The sequence below is a fragment of the Chionomys nivalis genome, chromosome 10 (genome assembly GCF_950005125.1).
Source record: "Chionomys nivalis chromosome 10, mChiNiv1.1, whole genome shotgun sequence".
In the NCBI taxonomy this organism is placed as follows: domain Eukaryota; kingdom Metazoa; phylum Chordata; class Mammalia; order Rodentia; family Cricetidae; genus Chionomys; species Chionomys nivalis.
Genome location: NC_080095.1, coordinates 34,570,983 through 34,585,053, shown reverse-complemented (window position 1 = coordinate 34,585,053; position 14,071 = coordinate 34,570,983). Strand labels below are relative to the sequence as shown.

The 14,071-nt window shown below is 39.5% G+C and overlaps 1 protein-coding gene across 1 annotated transcript in view; it reads left to right on the top strand.

Moving 5' to 3' along the window:
* The window catches only part of Tshr (thyroid stimulating hormone receptor), a 136,721-nt gene that overhangs the window by 71,997 nt on the left and 50,653 nt on the right, over positions 1-14,071 (top strand). Inside the window, exons 2-3 of the mRNA XM_057783237.1 lie at positions 5,011-5,082; positions 11,169-11,243. Coding sequence (XP_057639220.1) covers positions 5,011-5,082; positions 11,169-11,243 — 147 coding nt within the window. The remainder of the gene's footprint in view (positions 1-5,010; positions 5,083-11,168; positions 11,244-14,071) is intronic.

Sequence of the window (14,071 nt, the reverse complement as noted above, 5' to 3'; positions counted from 1 at the left end):
GGACACTTATCCATCAGCCCTGAAAGGGTGACTCCAAAGAAAAGGTACCAGGGACAACACCAGAGTCAGAGAAGGACAATGTGACAATTACATTAGTGACTAGCTTTACCCATCACAGGCAGCAACGGGAATGATGCAGCATGTAGAGCATACTCCTGTCTCCATTTTGAAAACTTTTATAGAGCTTTCTTCATAGTGATTTTGAATCGCACAAGAAGGCCCCAAGGAAACATTGGACTCTGTCACACGCTCAGTGACCTTCCATTGTTAAGTGTATCGCAGAAAACTAAATTTAAATTGTACCACCAGCTTAGATTTCTTCACACTTGCAATTTCTATGTCTTACTGCCAGCTTAACTACGAAATTACAAAATTCATCGAGGGTATGAAACGGTAGCACTGAACTTTTTCCCAGTGACTGCATACACGGCGCTAAGATGGAATCATGAACAGTAGATGCTCGTACTTAGCAGCAAGGATGTTTTCTGATAGCTTTTTAACTCTATTTTCAGAGAAACTATTTTTATTTTTGCTGACCCTTTTTTTTAATTTATCCCAAATCATCAGAGGCAAATCAAAAGCAGGAATTCTTCAATACCTGCGTACTGCCAATCCAAAACAAATGGCTTGCTGTTGATACTTTATAGAATACAAAAAAAAAAAAAAAAAAAAAAAAAAAAAAACCATCCAGACGTTTTGTTAACACTCTTGGTATAAAGTACTTATGTACTTCTTTTTCCACAAACAGTCAAAATAAATTCTGAAAATTAAGATAAAATGTTTTGGCTACTCACTACTCGTTCTTGGGGCTTTGTTGTTGCAGTTTGATTTTTTTTTAATTTTGTTTTGTTTTATCCTCCCTCTAAAACTGTAACCACAGTATCTGGAGATTCTTTGACTAGAAAGTTAGCTGTGGGAAATGTAGGCTATGGAGAGACCGACTAGCCACTGAGCTCCAGCTGTGAACTGAGGTCCAGAGAGCAGGCGTAAAGCACCAATTAGACATGATTTCACTCGCTAATATGACCACTGGAGATCAACGTTCTTCCATTCCAACCTAAATTCCTAATATTAACTCTCGGATCACACATCCCACATCCCACAGAGACGCACAGGGTGGCTACAAAAGGGTAATTTTTGTGGTCCACAGAAGTTCTGTGAACTGCGGAGCAAACAAGAGCTCCTGAAGGTACAGTGTTATCCAATGCGGTCCCTGATCCAAAAGACCTTTGGAGGGTCCGTTTGAAGTGGGCTAGTATTTGAGAACAGGACAAACTGTTCTCAGACTGGAGCCAGGGACTGAGGCAGCAATCCATCACTGTGGCAACGCTCTTGGAAAAGGCTCCCAAGTGACCAGGTGACAAGCCCATGTCTCCCCTGACTCAGGGTTAGGGCACTCCTTTTATAGTCATAAGTGAGAGATTGTGTCTGGTGTGGTAGGTGAAGGCGAAGATCTGGATTTTCAGATAGTGTCGTATGTTCTCAATGTACTTACCGCCTTGTGTACATAGAGGGTAGTTTTTTGTTGTTGTTGTTTTGTTTTTTTTGTGTTTTTACTTGTGTGAATAAGTTAGCACCTTGTGCCGTGTGGTGCATTCTGGAGAGGTGGTGAATATCTATTTGCACAATCAGTGCAAATGAACAGTCACCCTGCATTTGCACTCAAAGTGCAGACAGGGCAAGCACAGCCCAAAGCCACTGTTCCACAATATGGAACTTAGGGCAGGACAGCCACTTAGAACAGCTTCGTCTCTGGGCCTTTCTTATTAAGAGAAAAACCAGAATATGAGATCTGTTTTTTCTTCATTATGTCATTAATTCAATGCCACCGTTTCATCTATTCTTTTTTATCTTTACCTGAAGAAATACAAATGTCTGGATAAGCATTGGGAAGCCATCCTTTCGAAATGTTAATTGTAGTTCATCAAACTTATCACATTTCTCAACTTAAAAACGAAAGCGAATGTGAGGTGAATTGTAGAGACGTAACCAAGACTATTTAGACCAAAAGTAAAAGAATTAAAAGTTGCAGAGGTGTTTTGTATTTTATCTATATATTGTTGTGAATATGCACGGCAAAAAACTTGTAAATTACATTGTTATTGAATTTGAATTTATGTGGTCATTTTTCACTCTGAAACTTCAGTAACTGTTATTGAAATCAGTCTCTTTTATGATTATCACTGCATTAAATTCACCCAACAAATAAGCTATTTATTTTCATTTTATCCTAAGATGGCTGGCATCATCTTCACTCTAGAAGATTTATTGAGCATATTTTATTGTTACTAAGACAACTGCTCTTAAGTATATAATTTGTATTGGTTTGTCTATACATGATGAGTAATCATGACAGATAAACAGACAGAAACAGAGGCAGCAGAGAGACACACAAAGAAAGAATAACTTGTTCAGCTTTAAGTGTATATAAGGTTTGATGTCTGAGAACAGAAATACTTTAAGAAACAGGTATTATGGGCCTGGAGAGATGGATCAGTGGTTAATAATAAGAGCATTGGCTGCTCTTGCAAAGGATCCAGGGATCAGTTCCCAACACCCACATGGTGGCTCACAACCATCTGTAAGTCTAGTTTCAGGGGATCCATTACCCCATTCTGGCCTCCACAGGCTCCTGCGTGCACATGGTGCACATAAACTCACAATCACATATGCATAATATTCTCTCTCTCTCTCTCCAGGAAAAATATAAATACAATTTTGCATTTTAATTGAAAAATATTAAATTTTATTTATATGCTATTTCTTTTATCATCAAACTTCTAGAAACCCTTTCAATTTTATTATAACTTCCAATTTAATTTGACATACATCATTTATTTTAAATCTTTTTTTTTAATTATTATTACTATCATTATTATTATTATTTTGAACTCAACATGTACCCCAGGTGGGCTGGAACACACAACTGTCCTGCCCCATCTTCCTGGATACCAGAATTATAAATGTGCACCAGCAAGCCTGACCTATTTCTCTCCGTTGGAGAAGGCTGAGTGCCTTAATTTTTAGTCAGTGAAAGTTGCAGTTTAGTCCACATTACCTGCAGGCAATGTGAAATCTTATGAGAGTATGCCCTCAAAAGGCTTGCTGCCAGGCAGCTCTATAAGACCACCTTTGAACTCAAGAAACTCAACCTCTTTTCATAATACCCAACAGGTGTGCATATTATCCCTTGTTTGCCTTCCACATGGCCCATTTTTTACACAGAGATTTTAATAGAACAAGTTGTGCTCAGATGTTTTTAACTCCAGAATCTTGGATCTGCATCAATAAGCCTTTAATCACCGCAGTTAAGGGGATGTAACTTCAAGAGAAGGCAATTTACGGATCTGAGTTTCTTTCCTTTTATTTTTCTTTGGTAAAAATAAAAATTGCATTATTATAATGAACACACAAACAAAAACACCACACAGCTAGATTAAGGTGCCACTCAAACACTGACTTTATTCTCCTCCCACATACACACACACTCTTTTTGTTTTTGTTTTTGTTTTGGAGGGATTGAGACCCAGTTTCTCTGTATCACCTGGGCCATCCTGGAACTCACTCTGTAGGCCATGCTGGCCTACAAAACAGAGATTCATCTGCCTCTGCCTCCCAAGTGGTCATATTAAAGGCATATTCCACTACCACCGCTTGAATTTCTTAATATTAAAGCAACATTGAATCTCATAGTCAAATACTCAGAGGTTGAGAAGGAGTAAAAGCTCTATCTTGTTCATTCACCTACTCCCCTCACATTTCACTAAAGTTCCTAAGTCCTTTTACAAACTACGTTGGCCTGCTGGTGCTTTGATTAAGCATGTTACAGATATTTTTCTAGTACTGTCTAGTACCTATGCAAAGTAAGCATAGGTAGAAGAAAGGGAGAAAAGAAGGGGAGGAAGAAGAAATAAAGACCATAGGGAAATAGTCTGCACTCTGGAAAGGAAGATATACAATATTATCTATTATCTATATGTAAGTTAGTAAGGACTGATGTGTGATTTCCAATTCAAGGGCAAAACTAGACTTGGGCAAATGGGACACAACATTGCATTTTTTTTTTTTTGAAAAATGTGTTGGGATATTGGGCACACCTTTTCCATATGGGATTCTATTCAAGTAATCACTATGTAAAGAGAGGAAGCCAAAAAATTGAATACCTGGATGAAGACTCATACTGAGATATTTGAAGATGTTTTCTTACTTATGAGGTGTCCCAGAAAGGAAAGTTGGGGAATGCCATACTGTTGGCAGAGGCTGCTCATTCGTTTCCCAGCTGCCCAGATCCAAAATAATCACACATAAACTATATTAATTACAAGATTGTTTCGCGAATAGTTTAAGTGTTCTTCTAGCTACAGTCCTTACATCTTAAATTAACCCATTTCCATTAATCTGTGTATCGCCACGTGGCTGTAGTCTACCAGTAAGGTTCTTTCAGGCATCTGTCTTCTACAGTGGCTCCATGGCATCTCTCTGACTCTGCCCTCTTTCTCCCAGCATTCAGTTTAGTTTTCCTGACTAGCTCTATTCTGCCCTTCCATAGGCAAAAGCATATTTATTCATTAATCAATGATATTCACAGTATATATAGGGGAATCCCACATCACCATATCTTCAATTTGCAGGTTCAACAAAGAAGTCTCATGGTTCTGAGAAAGTGTTGGCTGATTATCAGTTAGCATCAATACTACAGTAAACCTGACATTCTCATGAATATACTATAGGGACACCCCACGTTCCTTTTCAGTGAGCAAAGGCAGTGTGGTGGTGGTGAAAGCATATTGCTCTCCATTCAATTCATAGATGAAATTTGAGGATTCATGTTCCGCATCTGAATCACATTCTCAGTTCTTATTTTCCCGGAGGAAAAAATCATGATGGCTTTGTCAATTTTGTTTGTGTTTAAAGGTCAACACACTTCTGATAAGATATTCTTATAATTAGATGAGTAATTAGAAAAGACCAGTGATGAGGACTCTAACCACATGACTGTCGTTTCCTTAGGAAGCTCATCGAGACTCACCTGAAGACCATCCCCAGTCTCGCGTTTTCAAATCTGCCCAATATTTCCAGGATGTAAGTAATTATCCTAATATACATAGAACTTTGCTGTTGTGACATACTTTCTAAATGTGCTCTGTCAAAAAAGCAATTTCTATTACACTTGCATAAATCAATGACATCTGCATTTTTAGCATATTTGAAATTTATTTATATAATACTTTCCTACTTAGTTACACCTCCATGTTTTGCTTCCTTTAGGACCTTTTAAATCCAATGCAAATTTAAATTCGTTTGGTCATGTCATATTCACCACTTATGTGTATTTTAATATATCCTAGGATGTGACAAAAGCCTTAGCTAAGAATATCCAGACTTTTGTGTGTCTCTCTCCTACCCACCCATCCTAGATTTTTGTTGATTCACTTCCACCACTAATACAATGCAAACATTTACATTTTCTCCCAAATGCAACCAATCATTTGAGATTTCTCTCACTTAAACAGGAATTTAAAACAATTCTAAGCCTGAGAAACAGAAATGTGGTATGCGAACAGATGAGAAAAGGAACTTGTATGTTAGATTGATGATCACTGTCTGTGTGTAGATTTGTGACCAACGCTGAGTCACCAATAATTGGTGTCCCATTAAGGAAAGAAATAAAAGTACTTTCCTCCTTAAAATCATGTAACCAAGGGCAAGTTCAGATTTGAAACTTCTACTTCATGCTCCCCGTGTCTACCATCCTCTGTCTCCCTGTTGCTTGAGTCTGAATCTGTGCCTGGTTGAAGGCTGTCTTGATCTGCCCCCGTGTCTTTGTCTTCCATCTGTGCACATCCATGTGTTCTGCTCTGTGGCTGTGTGTATCTGTTTGTATCTCCATGTCTCTCTCTCCTCCCACAAAGCACTCTGCCCTATATTTTCTGGACAGCATAGAAATCATCCATGAGAAAGAGATGGAACACTTCTCAGAAATCTTGAACAGCGTTTTACAAGGATCAAATCACCAACTCCAACTGATCCCAGTGGACCCAGACAACAAACAGTTCTACAAAACCATTGTTTATCAACAAAAATCCATAAATGGATGCTTTTAACTTTTAAGGAAGGTATTAGGAAGTTGCTTTCAACTTCGGTATTTGCTATTTTCAGCAAATAACACACGTGTTCTTCTGGTTTGGGGCTAGAGAAGTACATGATTTAAGTTTACTACTACAGGTTAGCTTGCATTCCAAAAGTTGACTACATGGGAAGTCCAAGGTAAGGTAAGGTTGATTGTTGCATTGTTCTCTTAAAAGAAGATAAAACAGGTTGAAGACACAGTACCCTAGTGGTCTAAAATCTCAAGTGACCACAAGTTGTATTATCACCTTTGGCTGTGGTGTCCAACAAAAATTCCAGTGTTTTAGAATGCAAGAACCACTTTCGGAATTTCACATTGCCATATTCTGCACATGAAATGAGTGAGGTATTTGTCCCTTTTGGTGGCAGCTCAGGTTAATTCAAACACACCCAATAATATCAGAAATGACCTGTATAGTACGTAACTCAACTTATTTCACTTCTGACCATGTGTTGAACATCTGTTGCATCATTTCAATGATTCTCAGCCAGAATGAACTCTGACATTTGGCTGTTTGCCAGAATTGCAGAGGCGAATGTTACTGGCCTCTAGAGTGTGGAGGTAAAGGATGTGAAAGACACCCTCTCCTGCAGACACATGATATAGACATTTTTTATTCAGTCAGCAAGCTTTGTTCCACTTTGGCTATGAGCACTTACTGTTCTAAAATTATATTAAGCTGGGAGGGGACAGATAATGAGCCAAACATAATAAAGTAAATTATATACTGATTCAGACAGAAAGAATGCACACGAGAAGGGGGAAATGCAAGGTATAATAAAGGATATTGGACGTTCTGGGCACGTGCATGCTCAGGGGAGTGATGTAAGTAGAAACTGAGGTTCTTGGAAGTCATAAAAACAGTCTCAAACTGAGTGATGGTGGCACACGCCTTTAATCCCAGTACTGGGGGGGGGGGCAGAGGCAGGTGGATCTCTTCAAGTTAGAGGCCAGCCTGGTCTACAAAGTGAGTTCCAGGATAGCCAGCGCTACACAGAAAAATCCTGTCTTTAAAAACAGTCTCAAGTACACGATGAAGACAGTAAAATGGGAGATGCTAAAGGACAAAGCAAGAACAACCTTAGAGCTTGTGGTCCTTGAGGAGGTGGGGGATCGCAGCCAAGCAGAATTAGGGATGTAAGAAAACAGTCCCTTCCTCTGTCACAAGAAAGTTATTGGTGGGGAAGGGGGATCCAAGGAATTCCTATCTTCTGCTTCGACGCTTTCTATAAAGTTTGTCTGCTAAGATTGGTGGTGGGCAACCAGAATTCCAAATATTATATAATCAAGAATAGGCGGTAGGAAGAGGGTGGCTGAGAAATAGACAATATTCATGGAGATTTGAAAGTTTCCTTGAGGCACCCCCCAGGCAGCCTACACTGGGTTTGCCAGCCTAAGATCTCCTGTACCGTCCAGAGCATTTAATACTTGCTGCACTAATCCTATCTGATAGTCTGCATCTCCTAATTCTATGGGTTCCTTGAAGCTAAGCAAGAAGTCTGTTTTATCAATATCAAGAAAGATACCTGGCATAAAGTAAATGTTCAACAGATATCTGCTGGATGTGTAGGCATACAGTAATAATAGTAAGATATCTCAGGGGAAGCAAGAGGAGATCACCAAGATGACCTAGGTTTGCCCAGGAAATTAAAAATCTCCACCAGTGACTCTGGCAAATGTTTCAACAGGGGAAAAGTACCCTAAATTTTATAAGAGGTTGTATAGTCATCATAGCAATCGAGTAACATTTACATGCAATAAAGAGATGTGTCTTAGTTTTAAAATGGGACGAAATAGAGTCATTGCTTCAGTCCTGGTGAATAAATCATTCCTATACTTAAGCTATAGCAAGCCCAGAGGTTAGAGAAACCAGAACTTCAGCTCAGTGTGATGGGCAGAACGAACTTCTCTGAAAATTCAGTAGGAAATGTGGGGTGAAGGCTGTGAAGCAAACACAGGGAAGTAAGTCGCCAGCTTTCAGAATGACTCTTGCTCCACTTTCACCCATGAAAATTTCTCTGTGCTCCCTAAACAGTAAGCCGATCCTGTAAAAAGTGTTCTGAGATAATGTTTGGATCAAAACAATTTGCCACAAAGGACAAAGGGCTGGGAAACCTGATAAGTCAAAGGCTGTTTGTTCATAGAATAAATAATTCTAATCAGCATAGGGCTACCAGAATAATAACAAGCAACCTTGCTTTAAAAAAAAAAGATACCCAGAGCCTAACAATTATGTCCCTCTTATGAAGAATGTCATTCAATAAAAATTACCAAGGAAGCTTTTGAAAAAATATAAATTCTTGGCCCAGTCTTCATAACCCTAAATCAATGATCCTGGGATGGGTCTTGAACATCTATATATTCAAGTTGTTCAATTCTAGGTTCAGGGCTGAGAATCTCTGTTACAATTATGCTAATTGTTCATTTTCTAAAATGTCATAGAAGTGCCTCTCAGTAGATGGTGGTCATTGAATCTGTGTGGATTATTCTTGTTGCAAGAGAGACTTAGACAACACCATCTAAAGCAACATAGCTTATATACAAATTCACAACTGCTCATGCAATGGAGCTTGTCGTTTTCCCCTCTCTTACTACCTAAAACATTTATTTGCATGATATTTTGCTTAATAATTTCAAGGCAAATCCTGGAACTTTTCAGTTTCATTCAAAATCAGAAAGATAGGTCTTAAGAGAGAATGTAGTCTACACGAATTAAATGTGTCAGTGATGATCTCTGATTGCCAATGCATTGTGTCACATTCAGGAAAGAAATAAAAGCTCTTCACCTTGGAACCATTTAACCAAAAGGCATTCAGATTTGGGCTCTTAACTTCATGTATTTAGTGTCTTACATCCTCTGTCTGTTGTTTGAGTCTTAATCTGGGCCCATATGCACTGACTGTCGAGTCTGTGTATGTATGTGTGTGCGTGCGCGCACATGTGCCTATCTTTGTTTGTGTCTCTGTCTGTTGTGTGTCTGTCTCTCACAAAAGGTTTCACTCTATCTTTATTGAACAGCGCAGAAGGCATCACATGGGGAGGAATGGGCAACTCTACAAAAATCTTTAACTGAGTTTTACAAGATTTTCTCACTGGCCCCAGCTGATCCCAGCTGACCCAAATAACAAATCTTGTTTATCAACCAATATCCATAAATGGATACCTTTAACCTTTATGGTAGATTTTAGATTGCTTTCAACTTCTGTATCTGCTACTTTCAACAAATAATACACACGCATTGTTATAGGACAAAGGCAAGGAACAGCACATAATATTTCTGTTGTTGTGTGTTTGGTTTTTTTTTTTTGTTGTTGTTGTTTGTTTGTTTTTCAAGGCAGGGTTTCTCTGTGTGATAGGTGTGCTATCCTGTAACTCCCTTTGTAAACCAGGCTGGTCTCAAACTCATAGAGATCCACCTGCCTCTGCCTCCCGAGGGCTGGCATTAAAAATGTGTGCCACCACACCCCACTATAGAGCACATAATTTAAGGTTCCAGTTATTCATTAGCTTAGGTTGTAAAAGTTAATTACAGGAGAAAGCCAAGGCAAGTAAGGTTGGTTGTTTCACTGCTCTCTTCAAAACAGGCTAAACAAATAGGCTGAGTACTCGGGAGGCTGGCTGTCTTAAGTGACTTCAAGGTGGGTTGTTAGCTTTGGCTGTGAGGCCCAGCAAAGGTTGCAGTTTCTTAGGAGTTAGGAGACATTTTCAGAATATTGCATCATCACTGTAGTCACCACCCTCTGGAACGCTCCACCAGGAGGATGCCAGTTAGTTTCTTGGAAATTTCATTTCTATCCCCACGCTGTTAAGCCCACTATTAAAACGCTTCTTATTCTGTTTAATGTTCTTTTGTGACACTTTCTGATTTTGATATTTATTTATGTATTCACTGAGCATGTATTTACTGAGTCTGCTTAATGCTAAGAACTATGAGGACACTCACAATTCGGTGGTCAAAAGCAGACACAAACCTCTACATTAGGTGACTGACAGCTTAGTGGTATGACATAAATCAAATGCTGCCCAAATAATTAGGGAGATGCACTGTGGTTATCCATGAAAGATGAATTCATATTGCTGTGATGATGTATCACGGTAATGGTAGCGTCTTTGGGAAGCTGGTAGAAAACTCCTAAAGAAAATGACATTTGAGACCTGCAGAGATATGAAACATAAAGGATTGGGAAGTTTTAGACATACTGGGATTTGGAGGGAGAGGGAATGTGGTTAGAGACTATGTAAGTGCTTTGTGCATGGTCCATGATTTGGGAAGGCCCTAACAAAGAAGTTATTAAAACATTATGTTTGAAATCCAGGTGTGGTGGCACATATTTATAAATCCCAGCATTCTCGAGGTGGAAATGGATGAATATCTGGGGACAATTGGCCAGTCAGCCTAGTCTACTTAGGTGTCCCATGCTAATGAGAGACCTTGTCTGTACAAACAGTGTGGATGGCATTCTGAGTTATGAGAGTCAAAGTTTCTTCAAGCCTACACACACACACACACGCACACACACACGCACTTATTTGCCTGTTTACACATGAACACATGCATATAAGTACATAAAAATAGTGTGCTTATATCACAGATACTTGCATATCCATGGTTACTGTAGCACTTTTCACACTACTGAAATTAGAGAACCAACCTTGGCGCTCATCAATAGGAATGGGTAAGAAAATGTGGTTTGCATACACAGTGGAACGACCATCTTGTTAAGTGAATTCAGGCAGTCTCAGAAAGACACACATTGCAAGTGTCCTCTCATTTATGGGTCCTAGATTTTATAGATACCTAGAGCCACAAATATACAGATGGTAGGAAGGTGGAAACAATGCTGTCCAGGAAGACACAGGGACTAATGGGGAAGGGGTGGAGCAAGAGAAGAGAGAGCAGTGGACTGTGGGGGATATGTTGAAAGCACAGTATATACGTGCATTGCAATGGCCCGTGTAAGCCAATGTGATAAAATAAAATAGAGTGCTTGGAACTCATTGCTAACTTCCTACTGTGTCTTATTTCTATAATGCTCAGCTATTTATCTATAGATGCAACTCTGCAGCGGCTGGAGCCACACTCTTTCTACAACCTGAGCAAAATGACTCACATGTAAGTACAACAAAAAGTACCGAGTAGAGCCAGACCACAGCCACCATTACAAAAAATCGTTTACATTCATTTGTTTTATTTTTACGGTGTCTGGTGTGTCACAATATGCAAGTGGAGGTCAGAAGACAACCTGCAGAAGTCAGTTCTTCCCTTTCACCAAGTAGGTTTTGGGGATAGAACTCAGGTCATTAGACTGGGTAGCAAGTGACTTTACAGGCTGAGTCATCTCCCCAAATCCACAAAGAAAGTTCTTGAGAACTTGTCAGCATTAGACTTAAAGTAAAAGAACTGCTCCAGGGAATGGTTAGGAAAAAAATAAAAGATGACCCAATCCAGTCATGTACTCTGTACTGAAGAAAATGAACAGAGGCAGAGGGGGTAAATGTGTGGGTAAATAGAAATAGATTTGACTGCAAAAAAAACCACAGTGGAATTTAAATAAGGGTAACCCATGCTCTGCATGGTAGCCTGGCACCCTAAAAATAAACAAACTGGAACTGGGTGAAGAAACTCAACCATCAATGAGAAAAGTTTGAGTACTTTGTGACATTTAAAATTTTTGTCAAAACATTAAAATTTGTCTTACTGGTGCAAGCATAGAAGGAAAGGAAATATTTAAAAATCTAATATTATTTGAATTTGCAATTTTAGGCATCAAAAATATTCAGAATTACAGTATTGGGGGGTTGTAAACGCTTCTTAAGAAGTTTAAACTACGCTTGCCCATTTTTGCCTTTGTTACATGAGTTACAAGAAAGTATCTTTATAATGTTTTAGAAAATTCTAGGTCTGGATGCTAACACTCAATCCTCTTTCTTTCGATGTAATAAACTATCTCCAAGGATTTCTTTAATGTGGTTTTGTTTTGTTTTTTATTTTTTTTAAAGGAGATTGTGGGAGGTTGGGAAGTTTCTCACAGTTGTTATGGTTTGATTTGGTTTAGTTCAGGATTTTGAGACCGAGTCTCATTCTGTAGCCCAAGCTAGCCTCGAATTTACAACAATCTTCCCACCTCACTCTCCTAAATGTTCAGATTATAGGTATAAAACACCATGCCTTGCTTTGAGGTAGAGTGTTGACTGGGGTAGTTTTCTGTCCTGCCTGGTTTCTGTCCTCCCACCAGGTCCCACAGCCATTTAGCCCCAAAGAAATCACACAGAGGTCTATATCAATGATAAACTGATTGATCCATTAGTAGAGAAGGGGTGGCTGAAACAGGGTTTCACTATATAATCCTGGCTGGTCAAGAACTCTGTGCTACAGGCTGATCTTGAACTTGTGTTCCTCCCACATCAACCTCCACGTGCTAGGATTGTAGCCTCATACCACAACTGGGCCCTGTGTTTTTATTCATTTCAAATACATCAATTCACTCTTTCAACTAACTCATGTCAAACTGTTCTCTTACTAAGAAGCTCACAGGCAACACGTTGTGTTCTTTATTGTCTGTGAGTACAGTGAATTACAATGACAATTACCAGTGACGGAAAGAGTAATGTGGTTGGCCACCTGCTATGAGTCCCGTATGTTAGCCACCCAGTGATGTGTGTGGTAAAGACCTGGCAGTAACGTTTGTAACTTTATTCTCTTATTCAGCTAGACTCCAGTGATAACCACGCTTGAAACTGTTACTAAGGCTAGTTGTTTGACTAGAACACAAAATTCACACACTGTAGGTCTGTGGTTCAATAATTTTTGGAAACGTGCAGAATTGATCATCGTAACAATCCAGTTTTAGAACACACATTACTATCAATGACAAAAGCATCATTGTGGATATTTGTAGTTTATCTCGACTTTCTCTTTTCTGCCAGATCTCCCCCTCCCCTCCCCTCCCCTCTCCTCCCCTCCTCTCTCCTCTTCTCTCCTCCCTTCTCCTTTCCTTTCCTCTCTCCCCCTCTCCTCTCTTCTCCCCTCCTCCCTTCTCCTCCCCCCCCCCCCCGCATCCCTTCCTTAGTGCTAGGAATCAAACCCAAGTCTCTATGCCTGCTAAGTACTTGCTAGACCGCTGAGCTATGTCTTAGATCCTACTCTAAAATATTGCTACAACTTTGTCTTACGTGAACCTTTCCTATAAATGGATGCATATAATAAGTGGTCTTTTTGTGTTTTACTTCTTTCATTTAGCTTGATGTCTGTGAGATGCGGCTCATCTCCTTTGTAGCACAGATCTGTAGTTTGTTCCTTTTATTGCTGAATAGCCAGGCTTGTGGTAGAATCTTGACTCTGTCACCTCTGGCCACATAACTTTGGATAAGGTCCCTTGAGTCATAATTTCCTCGTCTATAAGTCCGGACAATAACAGCACTTCCTCCTTCTCCGGGCTCACATGAGGTACTGGATGTATCCTGCAGCTGAAGGCTTTCCACAGATAGTTATCCTAGAACAAAGACGCTTAAGAATTACAATGATCAGATTCCAAGCTTTCCAAATAATAGCATGGATGACTGGACACAGTACTCTTGATGGCCAAGCCTCAGGGGACATCTACAGAACAAAAGCCTACAGACCTTAGTGGGTTCTCACTGACTTTCCTTGTAAGCACAAAGAGTGCTGTGAACCTCTTCTAGCCAATCTAAGTGTGCCAAATTTTTAATTTTACTAGTGACGGCCCAGGTTTAACAGTTGTTATGACACTTATGTTAACTATTCTTGATCAGTGAATGCATGAACCTAATTATATAAGTTACAAACTCATATGATATCACAACATATCACATATGCTGAGTCTTAAATTATTGGCAGCACAAAATAAGCCCAAGCAAGCCGCTTAGGCTTCCTCTGTCCCTTTCACCTGAAACTGCAGTCAACAGACTCTTGGCCCTTTC